Genomic DNA, 21,256 nt, shown 5'->3' on the forward strand with positions numbered 1-21,256 from the left:
CAGCAGGATTAATAGAAGCTGTAGCTTTAATAAGGCAGTAAGTTTTGTTGTTTAAACCCTATTTCAGATGCCGCTGTTTCACCTACTCTGCTGGGTGCAAAGTGGAATCAGATTCTAGATCCGCCTTCTCGTCGCCTGTCATTCAACTCGGCCGTGGCCAACGTGAATGAAGCTCCAACTCCTAATGAGTGTCAGCAAAGATTAAAGTCTTTCTCCTTGTCCCACTCAGTGACTACACCAACAGGAGGAGGGGATCGCTGTGCTAATGGAAAGGATTTTAGCATAAGCCCAGAGACCCCAGTCATGTGGATTGATGATCAGGCAGCAGCAGATGATCAGTTGGTTAAAAGAAATAGTAATCGGGATGATCAGTGTAACTCTATGGAAGCAGGAGAAAAGAAATGTGGAAATACAGCTTGCTTGCCAGAGGAGAAAAATGTGCTAGTGGTGGCAGTCATGCACAACTGTGACAGAGGAGCACTACAAAGTGGTGATGTGGTGGATTGTACAAATTACAACAGTCAGTCCCTAATGGACTCTATTAGCTTTACACTGGATAATGAAAACCGACAGAGTGACCAGCTCAGTGTTACTGTAAATGGATCCACAGAAAAGGATATTGATACAGAAAAGCAGGTAAACAGGCTGTGCACTGAAGATGACTCTGTAAGTCATTTGATTAACGCTTCGTCTGAAAGCCTGACTGCTGCATGCCCCTCCTCTCGATTGAAGGAGGATTTTAATATGAATAAAGATTTGCTGTTTTCAGAAGCTGCAACTGCAGGGATCAATGCAGTGACTCTCTTACAGAGACCAGTTGATGGTACTGCTAAAATGCAAGAAAATTGTGTATCAGTTGAAAATTTCACTAGTAAAGCCATTCCTCAGAGAACAGATCTAGAAGCTAAAAACTCTTCTGGTTCCAATAGTGGAAGCTTAATTGTAGAACAGGAAACAACCCAGCAGTTGCAGTCTAGGCTATCTGGGCTCACTGAGACCTGTCAACCTAACGTGGCTGGAAGTGGCAATTACAAGGAATGTGTTGCAGAGGATGTTAGTGCCACCAAAGGTGAAGTCATTGAATGTGATAAAAATCTCGGCACAACGGAATTGCACAGCATGGCAGAATGTTACCCTGAATCTCAGGAGATGACTAATTGGGAGCTGACAAAGTTGAATGAGATGAATAATAAGCAAACTCTAGGAGAGAATGAAAGACTTTTGCAGACCAAACAGCCTGATGATGCTTGTGGGAATAGAAGAGAAGATGAAGATGGGGTATTGGAGGCAGGCATAGACTTAAAAGGGTCTGGTACAGATGAGCTTGGAGGGTCCAGTCTCTCTGATGTGATGGCTACATCAGCAGCAAGCTCTCTGTCTAATGGTTGTGATTCCTATGGAATGCAGAACCCAGTTGTTGCTCATGTTCCAAAGACTTTACCCTCCAAGGAAGACTCGGTGACAGAGGAAAAGGAGATTGAGGAGAGCAAGTCAGAATGTTACACTAATATTTATGAACAGAGAGGAAATGAGGCCACGGAAGGGAGTGGTCTTATTTTAAACAGCACTGGTGATCACATAAAGAAAAATTATTTGCATAATCTTTGTAGTCAGGTTTCATCCATGCAAGGGCAGACTTCACCAAAACCAGTGACTAACCTGCAATATAGTGTTCCTTTTGGTGGTGCAAGACCTAAGCAACCCACAAATCTGAAACTGCAGATTCCGAAGCCATTATCGGACCACTTACAAAATGATGTTATTCCCCCAAATTGTGGAGGTAATAGTAAAAACAAAAATGTCTTTGGTAAGACACAGTTAGGGGATACAGCAGACACGTTTCCTGGTGAAACATCTTCAAATGCCTCTGGTACTGGCTCTAATGGGGAACATTTGGACGAGTATGAATCTGGAGTCTCTAATAGTTCGTGCCTTGCAGTAGCCCCAGATAGTCCAGATAATGATCTCAGAGCTGGTCAGTTTGGAGCTCCAGCCAGAAAGCCTTTTACGACTTTGGGTGAGGTTGCTCCTGTGTGGGTTCCAGACTCTCAAGCACCAAACTGTATGAAATGTGAGGCCAGATTTACATTCACCAAAAGAAGGCACCATTGCAGAGCCTGTGGGAAGGTAAGTTCATATTTTGTGAATAAGCTGAAAGCACCCTTTTTTCCCTGGTACTGCACAACATCACATCAGAGGGCTTGCTAAGCTACTGGATATAGTTACCTGTGACACCTCTTCCTAAAAAGCTGTGTCTGAGTGAAGCAAAAATGGGAATTTCTGAGCTCTGATCTATTTAGGGTGCCAATAAAGAGTAACTCATTGTTACTGGTCTAAACGAGCAGTTGTATTTCTTGATTGCAGTGATCATCATCCTTGAGTTTATGTCAGAACTTTTATAAAATGACCCAGTGCAGGAAACTGCTTTACAGAAATTACTGCATCAATAATCCCATTAAAATTACTGAAATAAACTTGTGTATTGGGAGTGGACTGTTGGATTGCTGACATTCCTGCTGGTTTACATGGCTGATGAACTCAGTTCTTCTCTGTCTTCTCTACTATTCTCATATTGCTTACATTATTTTAAATAGTATTAACATATTTTTAAACATACATTTGCTGTTGGGGAAAAAAAAGTGCTTAACTGTAACCTGGTGTATGTCCACATAGTGAGAAATGTCATAATGAAGACAACTAAAGCACAATTTCTGTATCCCTTTTTGTTGTGTGAGAAATACTTTATTGTTGAGAATGTTTTAACATTTTATGTATGCGCCATCTAGGTGAACTCAAATTCTTATGTAATGATTTTATTGTAAATTATTAACCTGTAAAGTATTCCAAATATCTTTTACTGAAATACATATCAGTGACATAAGTATGAACTCAGGGAGAAAATAATGATGATTCAAAAGCAGTAAACTACCTCTTGTTAATTAGGTACTAATGAATATTGTAGAAAGAAATACTAAAACCAACAAGAAGTAGAATAAAAAAAACTTCAGTTCATTTAGGCCTCATTCAGAAGTTTCTGAAGTTGATTGAAAGAACCTGGCTGCTATGGGTGATAATTTTTGCTGCCAGAAGAGTGCAGGGAGGGCAGAATGGTTGGATAAAGAACCTAAAAGAAGCAAATGTATCAGGAAAGCTCAGAGCCTTGTGCCAGCCGGCTCTGGAAGCAGCCCAGCAGAGCCCCCAGGCTTCTGCTGTTCCCTTTGGGAACCAGAGTGCACAGCACTCAGCCTCTCACTGGAGAGATGCTGAGCAGTGTTTGCCAGGGCACTGTGAGAAGCTGAGCAGAAATTCCCTGTGTCTGTGCCCTGCTCCAACTTGCAGCTGGCTCAGCCCGTCCTGCAGCAGCTTGGTTGCAGTGGAGGTCCTGATGGAGCCAGTGACAACTACAGGTGATCAATGGGCATCACAAAAAGCACGTGCCTGCCTTCAGTGTGCTTTGGGTTTCCATCAGGGGCCTCGTTCTTCTCAGAGCAGTTAAGGAGAATCTGTAAGCCGTGGAAGTTAAAGGATTGTCCATGATTTTAGCTTTGATATGTTAACTGATACTGTTATTTAGGTTTTTTTTTTTTTTTTTCTAGTTGGACAAATATGGCTTCAGATTTTATGTGCAGTAAATTTTTTACTTATTTTTGTGTTTTAAAAAAGTTTATTGCTTGGATTTAATTGCTTCTCTGTAATGACTGAAACTCTGAGTTGCAGAAATGAATGCAGAAAATTAAAGTATCTGTAGATGGATAAAACATGCAATGATGGAACAAGGCCAGAAATTTCTATATGTTTTTTGCTTTTTACATTCTTCTGACAAACCTTGAGAAGAACCACCAGTGCCAGTGGGGGTTTTTTTGATTTTATGTGGGAAATGGATAAAATAAAAAATACCTCTACTCAGTAGACAAACTGACTCAGTAGACTTAGAATTGATTTATTTTTAGAAGCTTTTGTCAGCAAATGTTTATCTGGGCCAAATTTGTACAAGTGCAGCCAAAAGATGTTGCAGAAAGGACTCACTAATAAATGCTAAGGATCACTGTAAGTCAAATAATACTTGGCACATGCTGCAAATTGCTTTACAGCCCTTAATTCCTGTATGATTGTGGGCAGAGAGAGACCAAAGCTTTGACAGACAAGTTCTGATGAATGTGGCTGCAGCGGCTTGAGAAATCCCAGTTCTCAGCTGTCTGCTCCTGCTTTCTGGCTTTTTTCCCCAGAGCAGTTCAGAACTTCACTAGTAAAGCCATTGCTCAGAGAGCAGATCTAGAAGCTGAAACCTCTTCTGGTTCCAGTAGTGGAAGCTTAATCACAGAAACAACCCACACCATGTGTGGTGCAGGAACTCCTGAACCACAGGGATGCTTCCACTGGTAAATGTCTGAATCTCACTAAAAGAATTGGGGAGACAACATCTTCAGCCCTTGCAGTTATTTGTTTCTAGGGGAAGGAATGGGATTAAATATTTTGAACACAAGATTTAGCACAACAGTTTCTGTTTAAGCTTTATTAGCATCGTGACAAATCATTTTAGTAGGGGTGAGTGTATCTGTTTCATTTGGGAATAAACACTGCATTTAAAAATAATTGAGTGGCAACTAGGAACTCTGGGAGTTTAATTTCAGGGTAATAATTGCAAAGTTAATGGATGATATGAACCATTTGGATTGATAGCAAGTAACACAGAGTAAATTTTGAGTTAAAATAAAGAACCTGATTAATGTGTGGACACATTCATAAATTATATGTTACATATTTATGTACCTTCTATTGTCAGATTAAATCATCATCCTTGATAGGAAAACCAGAAGATTTATATGCAATCTTTTTTATTGACGATCAAAATGATATTTTTCTACTAAAATACTAAAAAAAATCAGCAATTCCACTAGCAACTAATTCTTTAACAACTCCTAGTGAACCTGAAAACCCTAGTAACATAAAAACTTGCTTTGACACTGCTCTGTTGTTTTTTTATAGCATGATGTGCTGAGATAATGACTTGGTGATTGTTAATAACAAGTCTGACTTGTCATTTGTGCTGGATTGTGTTCCCTGCATTACTGCTGCTCAAGGCTGATGCAGCCTGAGAGAGGAGGTGGGGATGTTCTGTCATTGCTTCTGTTTTCTCTTTTAATATTTAAATCATTGCATTTGGGAGCTTTCATGAATGTGTTGTTTGAAAAAGGGTCCTAAATTAGATATTAATTTGTGTTGGGCCTTCATTTATGGTTGACAACATTGATTTTTCCATGTTCAATACTGAATGAACTTTTGACTGGAAGTTTTGCCCAGAGAACTGAAATGATGTCAAATGTCTCTAAAATATGCTGTGATGTTGTTTTAAATATTCCCTAGAATACATGTAAATTGGGTTAAGATGTATGTGTAGAAATCAAATTTTTCAACTATATTTACTTTTGTTTTTTTAAAGGTTTTCACATATGTGAAAGGGTGGATTTTATTTTTGCATTAAGATTCCAGTCTATGCTTAATTATATTTTGTTTTTGAAATGTGTGAGTTGTCATAGTTAGAAAACATTAAAACTGGTTCTAATGAGACAGAGCTGAGCTTCTGCACATTTATTTTTCAACTCTCATGTTTAGTTCAAAACCTGTATTTGCTTATTTTGAACACTTGTCACTAAAAGTAGTTGTAATTTGGTTGATCTTTAACTTGGTTGAAATTTAATTAGGCTTAAACACATTTATATATAACCATCCTATGTAGCTTCTTGTCTGTATTACAGAAATAATGCTGCTGAAGTGATGGAATATTTTTTTAAATTTAGAAAGCATTATAGATCATAATAATGCATAGTGTATTTCAGAGATAATATCCACCCATAATTAAATTTTGAAATTCTCTCTTGATATCTGAACTCATTTGTTAGGCAGCTGCTGCTGTTTCCAGATCTCCTGAGTGTGACATTACCTTTCTGCTGGAAGTGAATCTTCATCAGTATCTTCATAGCACTGGAAAAATAACCCTGAGGAACTACTGGGTTTTTAAAAATAAAGACAATATAATTATTTAAAATGAATAAGAAATCATTAAGGGCATGTGTTCTGCAGGATTTTGAGAAGGCAGTTGCTGCTGTAGGATCATGTCTGCATGGAAGTGTGTTCTGGTGCACAAGCCATGCTCAGGTTTGGTGGTTTTGCCTCTCTGGAGGAAGCCTCAGGAATGTTTCCTGCCCAGGACTGGGGACTTTTTGGAGCTGCTTCAGGGGAGAAGGACCAGCCCTGCAGCTGCATCTCCACAGCACTTTGTGCTCCCTGGGCTTTGCCCCAGCCCCTTCAGCAGCCAGGGTGCACAGAATGCAGTTCCTGAGTTCTCCCTCCTGTTGTGATACTGTGATGTTTGTATTCATGTCAAAATGAGCTTTTTTATACAAATGGAGCAAGATTTTCTCTCAGTACTAATGTCATTCAGCTCTCTGAAATGTCTTGGTTTATGTGTTTAACACTTAAAACATTTTGATAATCACTGTCCCTCCTCAACCAAGGAATAGCTTGCCAGATATGAAGCGATTAAAGAGCTGGAGTTGCTATCAGAATCACAGAATTATTTCGGTTGAAAAAAACCTCTTGAGATAATCAAGTCCAGTCTTGACTGATGACTGATCTCTACTTTGTCAACCAGAGCATGGCACTGAGTGCCACTTCCAGTCTTTTTCCTTAAATACCTCCAAGGACCTCGAGAGCATCTCTCTGGGCAGCCCATTCCAATGTTGAATCACCCTCTCTGTGAAGAAATTCCTCCTGAAGTCCAAAAATTCCTTCTAATGTCCAATTCCATGTAGATGAATTGTGCTGCTGCAAAGAATTAATTAAGTTTGAATTAATCTGTGCCATAACAGTTTCTTTTATATATATGGAATACTTGTGCGTTGAATTGCTATTTAATTCTAGGAAGTACTCATGCTTTTTCTAAGACTGAAGTTAATTCCCAAATTGTTAATTCTGTGAGGGATTGTAATGAGGTAGGTATTTTTTACCCCCATTGTCATTTATGCCAAACAAATTTTTATAACTCTACAGTGCAGTATCAGGAACAAAATGTATTTAAGTGTTCCACAAAATAATCATCAGGATTAGTAGTACAGACACCCTGGGCAGGTATTGGTCATTGTGGCTTTAATGGGAAAATACTGATTTTTACCTCTGTATTTTGCATTTCAAGAGCTTTGCAGACGCCCAGTTGTGCAGGTCCATCAGTTTGTCCCATATTTGTGCACAGCCCTGAGCAGTTTCCCTGTGTTCCAGGTGTTTTGTGCTGCCTGCTGTAGCCTGAAGTGCAAGCTGCTCTACATGGACCGAAAGGAAGCCAGAGTGTGTGTGATCTGCCACTCAGTGCTGATGAATGGTGAGTGGGCAGGAAACTGAGATGTGGCACCTCACTGGCTTTGTGTGGAGCTGCAGTGAGGGCATTTAAAAAGAAAAAAAAAATCAAAATACTTCATTTGTATGGGTAAGTATTCTAAAACAGTAAAGGTGCTTGAGAGGCTGGCATGGAATCCCAGTGAAGAGTAGAAAAACTGGTAAGGTTGCAGGGAGTTTGGAAGCTTTCATTTGGGAGTGCTCTACTAGGATTGCGAAAACTGTGACTTTGAGGTTGATTCAGAAGTGTACTCTGTATGCTTTGTTGCCTGAGCAGATAACCCACTACACATTTAGATGGAATGCCAAAGATGTGCATGATGTGCCTGTTCTAGATAGTGCACTATAGGAGACTGGGACAGTAGTATTTATCCACAAATTAATTCAGCTCCTCTTCTTAGAGTAGGAGGCCTTGTCTAAATACAGGTCCCCAAATGTGGACAGCTGAGCTTAGGTGGTTACATTCACACATTCCTGGAGAGTGTCAAACCCAGGGTGGTGCTGTGGCTAAAAGCCTGGTGAGAACATGGGACACAGTAGAGAGGTCATAAGTAGTTCTGAAGTTCACACAGTAGAACTGATAGGAAGTTCTATCACCTCTGCTTGGTGTAAAGAAAAACTCTGGTTTTGGCCAGCAGGCTGTGGAGTGTATTTTGTGTGTTGTTCTTTATTGTGCTAACACTTGAGAGCTGTGCTATAAATATGGGCAAACACAGAGCACTCCCTTGAAGCCTGTGGAAATCTCCAGAACTTCCCTCACTGGCAGCTACCCCTGGGTGATGATCTGTCCAGCTGAGTTATGGCCATGACACTGAGACAGCTGCTGCTGGAAGACTCAATGTGCAGTTCCTCTGTCTTGAATTGAGAAAGCAGAGAAATTGGATTAGGTTGAGAGAGGACCCATGTGGGTGCTTAATTCATGAGATAACCTGTCTCAGTGAGAAATTCCAGGCATTTTGGCTTATTAGTGGGAAAGTGAATGGGTGTCTTGGTCCTGGGGTATAAATATTTATCTGGATCACTGAAACTTGATGCCAGAAGTGAATTCAGTGTAGAGGCTGGTCTGACAGGTGCATTCTAACATTCTAAAAGGTACAATGAGAAGTCAGAGAAATTCAGTCTCTAAATGCCAACTTTTAACTGTTGGATTCCTGTTCAGTAATTATCAGGATGGTTTATCATGGAATATCCATTGCTGTAATTATTTAGCTAAACTTTGGAGACTTTTAGCAGAGATTCCAACCAAGAATTAGTTAGGAAAATTGTGGTTTGTGTCAGCATCACAGAAAGTAATTTTGGCATTATCTTTACACATTACTGCATAGTGGATTATTTGAGCTGTTTTCAGAAGGATCTCTTACTTTGTTGTTTGAACATCTAAACTGAACTTAAGGTCATAGCTTTACTTTTTCTCCAAAGAAGTTGAGTATTCGTTCAGGTTTGGTTGAAAGTAACTGAGTGCTTAGTCTTGAGATGAGAATATAAAAGTAGACAGTATCTGTTATTAAACAAGAATATAATTTTCTCAGAAAAAAATTCAAAAATATGAAGTGCTTCAAAAATATGAAACATTAATCACTGTGCAGTGGTAGGTTTTAATTATTAATAATTCTTTACTCTAGGCCAAATGTGTAAGGTGACAGGAAATTGTAGGTTATGGTATATAGAAATTAAAAACTAGTCCCAGTAATGATGCTGAAGAGATTCTATACTGTTACATTTTGAGATGGAGAAATGAACACATTTCAAGGTGTACAAGAACAAGGAATTACAAATACACTTAGCAAAAGACAGCTGGCTCTGTCCTGGTGAGTAGGATTAATTTTCATCTGGCGGAAGGGAAGAATCTGTAAATATTTTGTTGAAACCAAAGTGTTGTATCAAAAAGACATAATAAAACTGATCATATTATAATGATTTCATTTGAAAGCCTCTCTGTCCTGTTGCCAGGGCAGATGCACATTAATGGCAGCAGTGACACCAGTGCCTGGTTCTCTCAGGCCAGTGCTGTGCTTGCCCTGTCTGCCTCTGTTCCTGTCCCTGCTGCAGTGTTTCATGGTGATGCTTTGGGTTACTTCACCTGTAGCCTGATTGCATCCCACCCCTCCTGGTCCTTCCAGTTTCTTTGTCAGTGCAGCTTTTGGGCCTTTTGTCCCTGACAGTGCAGCAGGTTAAGCATTAATCTTTGCACAGTCCTGGAAGCAGGGGTAGGAACTGTAAAAGCAGTTATTATGTCACTTGATTGCTCAGAACCTGGTTTGTGTTTGACTGGGGTGTGAGGGGAGGGTTGTGTGTTTTCTGGCATGTTTCCATGGCCAGGCTATGTGTTTCATCAGTTTCCAATGCTAGTTTTAGTGTATTTTTAGTTGGTGGATGTGCTGACTTGGCACTTTGCTCCATTTAAAGAAGGCTTTAAGAATACTCTTTTACTTTTCTAATAAAGGAGCCCTGGACATGTAACTTTGTGCATTTTTAATACTTTCTTCTTTCAGGACTTTTACTATAACTGGTATAGAATTGCTGTTTAAAAAGTGCTTTGTTTCAAGTAATTTTCTCAACTGGAATGCCAATACATTTTTCATTGACAAGCATTTCACTCTTGGTTTTGCAGGTTGATGGGGGGAAGCAAGAGGGTTTATGTTCTGTTGAGCTCTGTTTGGGTTTTTTTTTTTATCTTGTTATTTCCACCTTGGTTTTCTAACAATTTGCAGCTGAATGAACCCAAGGATGTAAATGCTCTGAGAGCTTAGGTGCCATGATATTTGTGCCTGACTCAAAGAATGCATTTATTTGTATCATACTAATATGATTGTGGCTGCAAACACACATGAATTTTCTGACATCTTGCTACAAACCTCCCTTAGACGTAAAAAAGAAGTAGCACTGTGGAGATGGTCTGGTTTACTCATTGGAGGAGATTTTCCTATGATGGATATTGTTGACAAAGAAGATTTTTGTGTTACTTTTTGGCCAGTGGGATTAAGGCTCAAGTCATGCCTTCCAAATTAATAGCATAAGGGTTTTTTTAGAGTGCTGTTGGTCTGCACACAACTTCCCTGGACATAAAGAAATGCAGGGTGCTTTTTATCATAAATGAAAGCTGAATCTGCTCAAGTGTTTTGTGGGTTATAAAAACATCTATTTGTCCATGCACTGTAATATATATATATTTATTTATTTATTTATTTATTTATTTATTTATTTATTTATTTATTTATTTATGTACACATTGACTATTTTCAATTGAATCTTTGCTAAGCATTGCTCAAGTCAAAGTCAAAGAATAAAAGTTGTTGATCTGTACACAACTGCCCTGGACACAAAGAAATGCAGAGTGCTTTTTATCATAAATGAAAGCTAAATCTGCTCAAGTATTTTGTGGGTTATGAAAGATTTGTAGTAAAAACGTCTATTTCTCCATGCATTGTGAAATATATATATATATATATATATATATATATATATATATTTACATACACATTGACTGTTTCCAATTAAATCTTTGAAGAAGAACAAAATGAAGCATCACTCAAGGAGTGACACACATCAGGAGCTAAGCATCACTCAAGTCAAAGTGTATTTTAACCCTTTTCAGAAAATACTTCTTTTTGGACTAATATTTTTATTGCACAGGGCCAGTGCAGTTTCTCCTTGTATTTTTTCTTGCTTAATTGCAGTCTCCTGGGCTGTTACATGGAGGGAATGTTTTTTGGGAGGTGGCAAGGTCCATACTGACAGCAGCTGAGAACTTAACACAGTGTTTTGGACTGTTGGATACCTTCCTCTGTGTTGATGGCTCTTGTTCTTTGTTTGCTTTAGCTCAAGCCTGGGAGAACATGATGAGTGCCTCAAGCCAGAGCCCTAACCCTAACAATCCTGCTGAATACTGTTCTACTATCCCTCCTTTGCAGCAGGCTCAGGCCTCGGGCGCCCTGAGCTCCCCGCCTCCCACTGTCATGGTACCTGTGGGAGTTCTGAAGCATCCTGGAGCAGAAGGTAAGAACACTTCATTTTCCTTTCAGTTTACCTGTAGGAAGAATTCAGAAGGAATATCTGCACTTCATCCATTCCAAATAATGGCTGATGCCAGTGAGCTGTTCCTGCTCTCAGCAGGGACATGAGGTTTTTCAGGACATGTAAACTGTTCTTAGTGGTTGTGTCTGTACATGATGCTGCCATAGGGAATGCACTAGGTGATGTCTTAAGTTCCTTCCAATCCACATTTTTATATTTATTTTTTCCATTTTGCTGTTTTATACTCAGATTTTCCTAGGCAGTGTTGCTGTGAGATGTTAAATGCTGTTTTTTGTGTTCTCTCCAGTGGCTCAGCCTAGAGAACAAAGGCGTGTTTGGTTTGCTGATGGGATTTTACCCAATGGAGAAGTTGCCGATGCAGCAAAGCTGACAGTGGCTGGGACAACTTCCACGGGAACCTTAGCAGTGTCTCATGATCCACCAAAGCCCATGGCCAACAACACTTCATCAGCAGAAGTAAGGAGTATTTGGCATTCAAAATCCTGTGTTTGCCTTGGTTGTGAGTGGTCTGTGAGTTGCTGTGGTGACTGCAGTAAGACTCATGCAGGAAATCTGCTCAGGCTTCTCTTAATATGTTGCATAGCAAGTGTTGTCCTTATTTGAATGTTTGCAGAGTGCTGAAACAACCATATCTTTCTAAATGAAATGAAGAGGTTTGGGGCAAAGCTCTAGGAATGTTTGTTGTGTGTATGTCTTCCAGCTATTTGGCTGTACAGCTGGTGTGTGAAGGATGTTTGTGTAACACATGCTTTAAAAAAGGTGAGTCGTGGTCAGTAAGGAGTACAAAACAATAAGATTATCAGAAGAATATTCTGTCACAAAATTAGGTATGCAGGAAAGTGCAGATAAAGTTAACGATGTTAAGCCCACCATACCTCATGTAAATGGAATTGAGACTCTGCATAAAGTTCAAATGGGCATAGATGCATTAAGATTTTGTGAAGAAATGGGTATACATGATGTTAGAGAAGGGAGATGCAGGCTCTGAGCAGATTTTCTATCAGTAGTTCACATACAGGAGACATCACATGATCATCTGTTGTTACACAGCCAAATTACTTGGTGCTTCTGTTTCTCCAGCAGACACAGACTCCTTCATGTACATCTGTAATAATTTAGCCAGCCAGCTCTTACATTTTTATTATTATTACTGTTTTAATGTTGTCCTTCCTTGTTGTTTGCTTCTTGTAGACTGATAATGGCTCTGTATTCTCGGGAAATATAACTCAGGTTGGCAGTCCTGTTGGCAGTGCAATGAATCTGATTCCTGAAGATGGTCTTCCTCCAATTCTCATCTCCACTGGAGTAAAAGGAGGTGAGGGTATAATTTGGCAGCCAGCTTTTATGCTTACCAGATGCAATAACCTAGTGGCTACTGTGTTTATTTTAAAAATAAGATGCTGGCAGTGTGCTGAGTATTGGAAAGAATTCTCAGTAAGCACTCGTGGGTAAATGTTGGGCCACTCCTTTGCACAATTGGTTCCTATTTGCATCCAGGAAAAGCCCCACCTTGCAGTGAAATTCCTGTAACAAGTAAAACATGAAGCAAAAAATTAACTGCAGTCCAGAAACATGTGCTAATTTCTTTGCTAATCGGACTGTGGGGAATGTTTCAAAGAGAGATAGGTTTTAATTAGTCTTTTGAATATTCATGCTTCCCTTCTCTGAAATTCTGTTGGAACATGGGCTCTGTCTGAGGCATCCCCAAGCACTGCATTCAACAGCACTATTGCGCATCATTGCCACAGTGCAGCTTTTAGTCATTGTGATATCCCTTTATAAAGGATCCAAAATGTGGAGCCTTCAGAAAATTAAAAACTAATTTTGAAAAGATTAGAAAATGTGTATTTGTTTATGTGGAATTGCTTTCCACAGTCTGATTCATGACATCCTTTAGTACATCCATGGAATGAACTTATTTTCTCTTTGGTTGTTTTATTCCTATTAGATATTTTGCTGACACAGTGCATTTCTAATGTTAAGTTGGAAGTAACCTTTTATTTCAGAATAGTGTCAAAACCAAAATGTGAGCAGCATTTAATTTCAGATCTGTTCCATCCTGTATTTGCTGTTTATGGTAGTTTGGGACTGATGCCCTTCAGCCTTGCTGTGATTTAAATAACAATTCTTAACTTCTTAGTCATTTGGGATTTCAGTTGACATTGTGACATATTTTTCAATTTGATTTCAATTTTCTCCTCTAGTTGATACAGAAAAATAGTTATTTTTCTGAAACAAGCTGCACCTTTCTAAATGATGTATAGAGGCTATCTCTGAAATTGTTGAAGTTTGAAAATAGTTGTCTAGGAAACAATCACTTAAACCGGCAATACTTAAATAAGTTTTGTCTAAAAGGTCACAACAGTAAAAAAAATTGGAATTGGGGTTATCTGATTATAATGTACAGTCTGTATCAGTAATTTATGGATTTCATTGTGTTTATTTCTTTTGTAGACTATGCTGTGGAAGAGAGACCTTCTCAGATCTCTGTCATGCAGCAGCTGGAGGATGGTGGCCCTGACCCTCTAGTATTTGTTTTAAATGCTAATTTGCTGTCCATGGTAAAAATAGTGAATTGTAAGTGTTTATTATTAAATAAGTCTTAGTCTATGAGAGGGGGAATGTTATCTAGATTATTAGTAGGAATAGCAGCATTTTTATTTGGTAGGATGGTCTCAGAAAAAGTATACAGGTTGAAAACTTTATATTGAGCCATATTAAGTTAAATGTCAAAAGGCCCTTTTCTCATGATTTAGGTATCAGTACAGATAATTTTATGTAGAAAATAGAAACTGAGCTGATGGAGCCTCTAGTCTCAGGTTTGGAGATCAATGTCCCCTGTAGAGCTTAGTATTTTATCACCCAATTTTCCTTTGGTTGCTTCACTCATTCCCCTGTCATCCCATTCCTGGAAAAAGCAGATGGGATCCCGTGACAGTGCAGAGGTTCCATTCCATTCCCCTGTGCACCTCTTGTGTCCCTTTCTGTCCTGTGCCTGTGTGTACCTGTGCTGAGGGAGGAGTGGAGAGGCACAGGATGGCTTCTCATGCCAGTTCCTCAGCTGATCTCTGCTGGATAGAAGCACCATGGAGAAATTGGGAAGGACAGTTTTGTATTAATAAATTGTTTATAAACCTTTCAGCATCTCTTGGATTGCAGTACAATGTTTTCCATATGTATGAAAAGGTAATATATTGTAGACATAGGTTTTATTTCAACAACTTAGTATTCTCAATAAATGAAGCTCAGAGCATGTATCATTACTAACATCCCTGTGAAGCAGAACAACACAGTGAGGTCTCATGGAGACACCTGACATCCAGCTCTCCATATTAAGGAAGATATCTCTGCTGGAAACTGTTTTAGCTGTCAGGATCATGGTGCACACAGCCAACAGCCTGGCCTGTTCCCAGGCTCCTTCAGTCACGTTGAAATCCTGTCCTTTCATTTGAATACAGAAACTGCTAAAAGTCTGCTCTGTGGTGTTAATCCCAAGATCTGACTGGGAGCTGTAATACTCTGGCTCTTCCTTAGCTGTAAGCTGGGAATTACTGAGCTGCTCTTGTTTTGGATGTGCTGCCCTCACAGTAACAGATGTAGGACGTAATTTGTCTGTGTGACAGATAACACAACAGTACTTGCTGTAAAACTGCTCCTTGCAGGTTTTGTCACTGCAGTGAAACGTAGGGATCCTTTTTGCAGTTCTGCTCTGCTGATCCATGTTTCCATCCGTGCAGATGTGAACAGGAAGTGCTGGTGTTTCACCACCAAAGGCATGCACGCCGTGGGGCAGTCGGAGATCGTCATTCTCCTGCAGTGTTTGCCTGATGAGAAATGTTTGCCTAAGGATATCTTCAACCATTTCGTGCAACTTTACCGGGATGCCTTAGCAGGTAGGAATGCTGTCTGTTAAAAATGTCAAAAATCATACAGGGTTAGATACATTTTGTCACAACAAATGGCTCTTTTTGGAGAAACCAAAAATATAAAGAGAGAATAAGGATCAAAGCTGATAGGGGGATGAGTGGTTGGTTGTTAGTATTCAATGTCCTAGTCATCTCACCAGATAAAATGCTGCTAACCTAGGGAGCTGCTCCAAACATCTTCCACCAGAAAGAAAATGTTGAGAATTCTTGTGGATAGTATGTTCAGTATCTCCTGACCAGGTAGTTCAGAAGTTTGATTCTCATACTGCCTACGTCTGTTACTACATTATGGAGATCCTATTTATATTTTAAAATAATATATGGATATGTGTGCCCAGAATTAACTATAGAGCATTTCAGAAATTATCCCTGAATTTTGAATTTTTGTATCTTGATTGGAAGATTTTTATATAAACCATTGCACATTTTGCATTTACTAAATTAATAGGCTTCCACTTCTAGGTATTACTGTTGGACCTTAGAATTCAAAAATCCTTGCATAAGGAAATATGCAAGTATTTGGTTCCACTCATCAGAAGATAAAGCTTGTTTTCCACAGGTGAAATTGGATCACATTAAGGTTATGTGCTGAAAATACATTTACAGGAGGTTCTGCTTATCATTCATAATGCCTTTGGAGTGATTGAATCCGGTACTTTAATAAAATAATGAAAGATATTTGTTTCCTAAAATATCTTTGTACAGTAAAGGTCAGCTTGTCCAGAGAGGTTGCCAGGTTCAGAGTGTATTATTATCTCATGTCATAATGGGTCTTGTGTGCATGGCAAACAACCACTGTTCTAAACCTCAATTCATTTCCTTTGTCTTATAATGATGTTATTCAGAGGGAGAGAGATGTGAAAAATTGCAAGCATGTGTATATAAATGTGTATATATGTATATTGCAGATATAAATCCAGCTTGGTGTGTATATTGCTATGAAGTTCTGTATAATTACACTACAGAAATACATAATTTATAACTCCTACATAATGTATTTGGAATTCTTTTAGTACTGTAGTGGTAGTAATTTGATATCCTACAATTCCACTGGTGCAAAGAGCTGCTTACTATTGTACAGTTGTTAATCAGAAACCCAATGTTGCTGTTGAAGAATTCCACTGTGTGTTTTCTTTTGGTAGGATCTGCTGTGTGTTGTGTTTCAGACATGAAGGATGAGTAGACAGACACCTTCAGCTACTGCCTAATGCTTGCAGCTTTTGTAGACAGTGCACCTTGATGAATTCCCAAAGCACTTGGGAATGCTTTTTCAACATCCAGCCTTTTTTTCTCTCCAAGGCACGCGTTGAGAGGCAGAAGGATCTGTTAGCATATTTGTAACTTGGCTACTTTAAACATTATTCAGGCAGAGAGGAGGTGATGCTGTAGGGGTTTCAGTTTGGTGTCTGTAATCCCTTGGAAGTGGTTAGCAGTTCTGCTCTTGTAGGTGGAGCCGTGCTTTCCAAGCTGTTCATTTCAGAGGTACTGCACCTCTCCTGGCAATGAGATGATTTAGACATTTAGAGCAAACAAGAATTCCCAGTAGAATTTAGAGACTTTTTAACAGCCTGCCTCACCATTTCATTTTTCATTATATAATACATTGGCTTAAATATATTCTGTATAAGGAAACTGAAGTAAATTCTGTGGATGTTTTTTATTTATTTCCTTTAGTATAAGTTTTCTTAAAAACAGTAATAAAATAAATATACTGTAATAAATGTACTGTAAAAAAGTACTTTTTATTGGAATGGAAGCAAGAATTACTTTTTATGTTGTTGATATTGCTTTGAAGTGATTTTAGATTTCTTGGTCTTGTTTTCAGTGGGAAAACACAGCATCCCTTTTTGATTGTTGGATTAAAGCCCAGTCCATAGCAAATGATTTCTTCATGAGTCACATGAATTTAGGAGCTTGAATTCTGTGCTCAAGCCTAGAAGCACAAAATACTTGTATGTACTCATGCCTCTTCCCAGATGTTTCCTCTTTGCTGAAGGGATAACTTGTTCTGGAGGCAGAGTCCTGCCCTCTCTGCTGGGTGTTGTTTGCAGGCTGCCTCTGGTAGGATAGCAGCAGAGAGATTTTGCAGGAAAAAATGGTATTTTTCTGTAAACTATATGCATATGAGTTATAAAAAATAAAGTCAGTTAAGGCAAGTATTTGTTGCTGCTCACTTTTCATCACTTTGCTTTTCCTCTGGCCCCTCTGTCATCAAGCTCCCTGCTGTGTTGCTTTTCTCGTTTTGAAATTGGAAGCTAATGATTTCTGTTGTGGTTGTAATAGTTGCACTGCTGTAGTAGTAATCCCATGATTATCCTTGTCTGTTGGCTATAAGCCTGGCAGTGAATGGGAAAATGAGGACTTCTGTCCGTGTGAATGAGGACTTTGAGGCAGTTGGATGTGTTAATGTAGTGCTGCCAGTGATGCCCTAGTGCATCAGCTCTGTGCTTCAAAACAATAAAAGCTACTGTTACTTTTGTAGTGCAAATGTAAATCTGGCAACTGCCTGAAATGGCTTTGACCCTGGTTTTTGGGGATATTCCTTGTGAGGGTGGTTCTATCTCAAACACAGTTTGTGCATTTTTTACCCAGTGTGGTTTTAATTAAGTATGGTGGTAGTTAATTGTAGATCTGTAAAGAAGCCCATGTAGATGTTCTGAATAGAGAACAGGTAAATAAGTAATACAGTCCTGCAATTGGTCTGTGGAAAGGTGGAGACAAAATCAAACTTTATGTGAGGTGAGTGAGTGATGTTAAGAAGGCTGCCACAGAGTAGCCTGAGAAAGTTTTGGATGCTGGCAGCTGCTGCTCTCCCTGGTAGTAAGTGAAGCATTATGCCCTTGGCAATAGGAGGAAGTTCTTTCCAAATTGCTTTCTGATGTGTTTCAATAAAGAGATGCTGACCATGGCCAGAACTTTGAATGTGGAGCTGATATGGAGGTTTTTCTCAGTGTTGGCATCTGCTACAGATGTGTTGGGGCATCAAGGTACATTCCTGGCCTTGGCTCTTCTGTGGCTCTTGGAGTGATGGGGTTTGTGTTCCTTTTCCAAAGGAAATGTGCTCATTTGCTCTTGAAGAAAATCCATCCGGCAAGATTGTTCACAGGTGAATATTGCTTTGCATCTCCTGCTGCAGGACTGGGGTGCTGGGGTTTTCAGGATGCCAGCAGAGTTTGGTACATGGCAGTTCCTGGCTGTTCTGGCTGGAGTTCCCCAAGCCACAAGTAAATGCCTTGCCTGAGTTTGGATGCCATTATCTTTTTTTGATCTGGAATTAACCAAAAGATGGGAAGCATACATTAAGAATTTAACCTCACTGTTTTTTGGTAAAAGTACCTAACTGGCTTCACTACTTATTGAGGGCAATAAACAAGTGCAGGAATCTTTTTTTCCCCTCATTTACCTTTCCTGGTATAGACTGTTTTGAGGCCAGAAGGGATTGCCAAACTGCTATACAAAGCACATTGTTCATCATGGAAAAATATCTAAGTGAAGATTTCAAATCACTATGGATAAAAGCATCTTTTTTTTTCTGGACAGCTTTGTAGGGATGCTTGAGATTTAAAGTCAAGGATAACCCAGTATAATTGAGAAGAGGATAAGTACTGACCTCCTGCAGAACTACTTTAGATGCATCATGCACACTTAAAGCACTTCCTAAATAATGTCAGGTGCTGGAACTTAATATATGGAAAGGCACCTTTCTGCTCACTCTGAGATTGCCTCATTAGAAAGGAAGTTGTGATATGTTTTAAATTAAATTACATGCTTTTGCAAAGGATAGTTATTTTTGAAGGTTTTTCTGACGCCTACACTTTCTCTACAAGCCTCTGAAGCAGTTCTGTGCTTAAAATGTGTAATGGTGCAGTGGGTTTGGTTTGACAATGTCAGGCTGGGAATAGCAACTTCTCACTGGGGCCTTGGCTTGGAATGACCTTCAGAGACAGGGCAGGACAGACTGACAGCCCCTGGTCAGGGCAGAAATGTTTGAGAGACAAGCCCAAAGAGGCTTTTTGACTTGGTTGTGCTGACTGAAAAGGGCACTAAAGAAGTGTGTAGGAAAACACTTGCTTCTTCCCATGCTGTCCACATCCAGACTCTTAAGCTGTTATAAATAATGAATTGCAGCACAGCTACCTAATCCCAGTAATTTGTCCTCTTAAAGTGGTGGCAGCCTCTTGGATCTTGCACTGTGCAAGCTGCTTGTGTCAGGAGGAGTAATTTATGGTGCTGTGGCTTATGGAAGGAAAGGGCTGAACAGCTGAGTTGCAGATTCAACTCTGAGGGCTTTTTCCACGTTTCTGTTGGCTGAAAAATTATTATTGAGGCATCCCAGGCGTGTGAGCCTTTGAGGCTCCATCTCCTGAAACAGAGAAAATAAGTAGTCATCCCCTTCTGCTGCAGCACTTGGCACCAGTCTCAAGTGGAAATGTCTGGTTGCTTTGTCATTCCAGTGGGCAGTGCCACACATCTCAGATGCATACAGGATTGTACAGCTGCACTTTGCCTGGCCTCTCACACACAGAAAATCCACAGAGAAGGGGGCAGAACTCGGTGCAGTTTGGCACTTCATACACGTCATACACTTGAAGGGTAAAAAGGATTATTGTGATCATGTTGTTGGAGCTGAGAACCTCACCAAGTAACTTTATTATCAGGCCTGTAGCTGTATTTGGGTAAGAACAGATGGGAAGGGGAAAAGGAAGTATAAATGAAGAAGAGGCGATTAGTGAGGGTAGGTGGAAACTGCAAAAGCAAACGAGTGCCAGCAGCTATTTTAGATAAGTGAAAATCTTTCTCATGAACACCAGTGGATACACTGGTTGCACTCACTAGCAGGATGCCCACGTTGGTGCATTGGTATTTCACTGAGCAGTGTCCCAGCACAGCTGACAGAGCTGCATTTGCACATGGGCAGGAGCAGGTATTCTCAGCAGCTGACATTTGATGTGGCTCTGTTATTCATGGTGGTTTGACCAGTAGCTGCTTTTCATCAAGTATGCTCAGCTGAGACGTTGTAGCCACTCTTAAGAGTTCTGGAGTTTGATCTGGGTGATCATGTCAGCTTTGGCCTGTGTGTATCTGTAAAATTACAGGTTGGCTTTGTAGGACAGTGGCAAACTCTGAATGAGCCTCACCCTGCTATGGGATGCTGGGCTGCCAAAGCTGTCACCTTCTAACAGGGAACCTAATAACTTACTTTGTGCAGCATTTGTGAGTACAAGAAAAAAAATCCACAAAGGGGCCCTGAAATTTGAAAAATAAGGAACCTCTTGAGCTTATTTGTTAGATGGAGTATAAAAGGAACCTTTTGCTTACAGACCTGGCAGTCGCTATATGTAAAGCTGGAGGACTCAAGGGAATGTGAAGGACAGTATTGAGTGATGATTGTGCCAAGGTGGTCTGGAGAGGTGCAAAGCAGCATGGCCACATCTCCAGAGGGAGGGCTGGAATAGCTGTGTTATTATAACTTGTATTACTGAAGATGTCAAAGTATCACTTCTGTGACTCAGAGTTTTACTTACTTAAAACCTGGCATTTGTCTGAGTGTGTGTAAAAGGACGAAACTCCCCAGGTCGTGTCCAGTGGATGTGCAGATGGAGAGGTGCACAGCACTGCCTTGAGTTCAGCTACAAACACTCTGTTATGAGGTCCTGAAGGAGCAGAAACTCCTACTTAGCAGTCTCTGTCTGCAGGTGGGAAAGTCTGGGATTGCTCCAGAAGCCCAGGAGGTCTGCATGAGTACCTCAGTCCCATGCAATTCCTCATGAGTAGTGTGATCAAGCACACCACGCTCTCTGAAATTGTCTTTTTCTTTGAGAGCAAATCAGCACAGTTAATATTCACATCTTCCTATGGAGAATTGTGATCAGCTGTTCTGTACATTATTTGCATGCTGTTGTTGT

The 21,256-nt window shown here is 39.9% G+C and overlaps 1 protein-coding gene across 2 annotated transcripts in view; it reads left to right on the top strand.

Moving 5' to 3' along the window:
- Window positions 1-21,256, top strand: part of ZFYVE9 (zinc finger FYVE-type containing 9) — a 54,735-nt gene that overhangs the window by 20,945 nt on the left and 12,534 nt on the right. For both annotated transcript variants that reach the window (XM_063166111.1, XM_063166112.1), the window contains 7 exons: window positions 68-2,127; window positions 7,276-7,375; window positions 11,209-11,385; window positions 11,711-11,880; window positions 12,616-12,739; window positions 13,879-14,001; window positions 15,162-15,317. In XM_063166111.1, coding sequence (XP_063022181.1) covers window positions 68-2,127; window positions 7,276-7,375; window positions 11,209-11,385; window positions 11,711-11,880; window positions 12,616-12,739; window positions 13,879-14,001; window positions 15,162-15,317 — 2,910 coding nt within the window. The remainder of the gene's footprint in view (window positions 1-67; window positions 2,128-7,275; window positions 7,376-11,208; window positions 11,386-11,710; window positions 11,881-12,615; window positions 12,740-13,878; window positions 14,002-15,161; window positions 15,318-21,256) is intronic.

Source organism: Melospiza melodia, chromosome 11 (genome assembly GCF_035770615.1).
Source record: "Melospiza melodia melodia isolate bMelMel2 chromosome 11, bMelMel2.pri, whole genome shotgun sequence".
NCBI lineage: Eukaryota > Metazoa > Chordata > Aves > Passeriformes > Passerellidae > Melospiza > Melospiza melodia.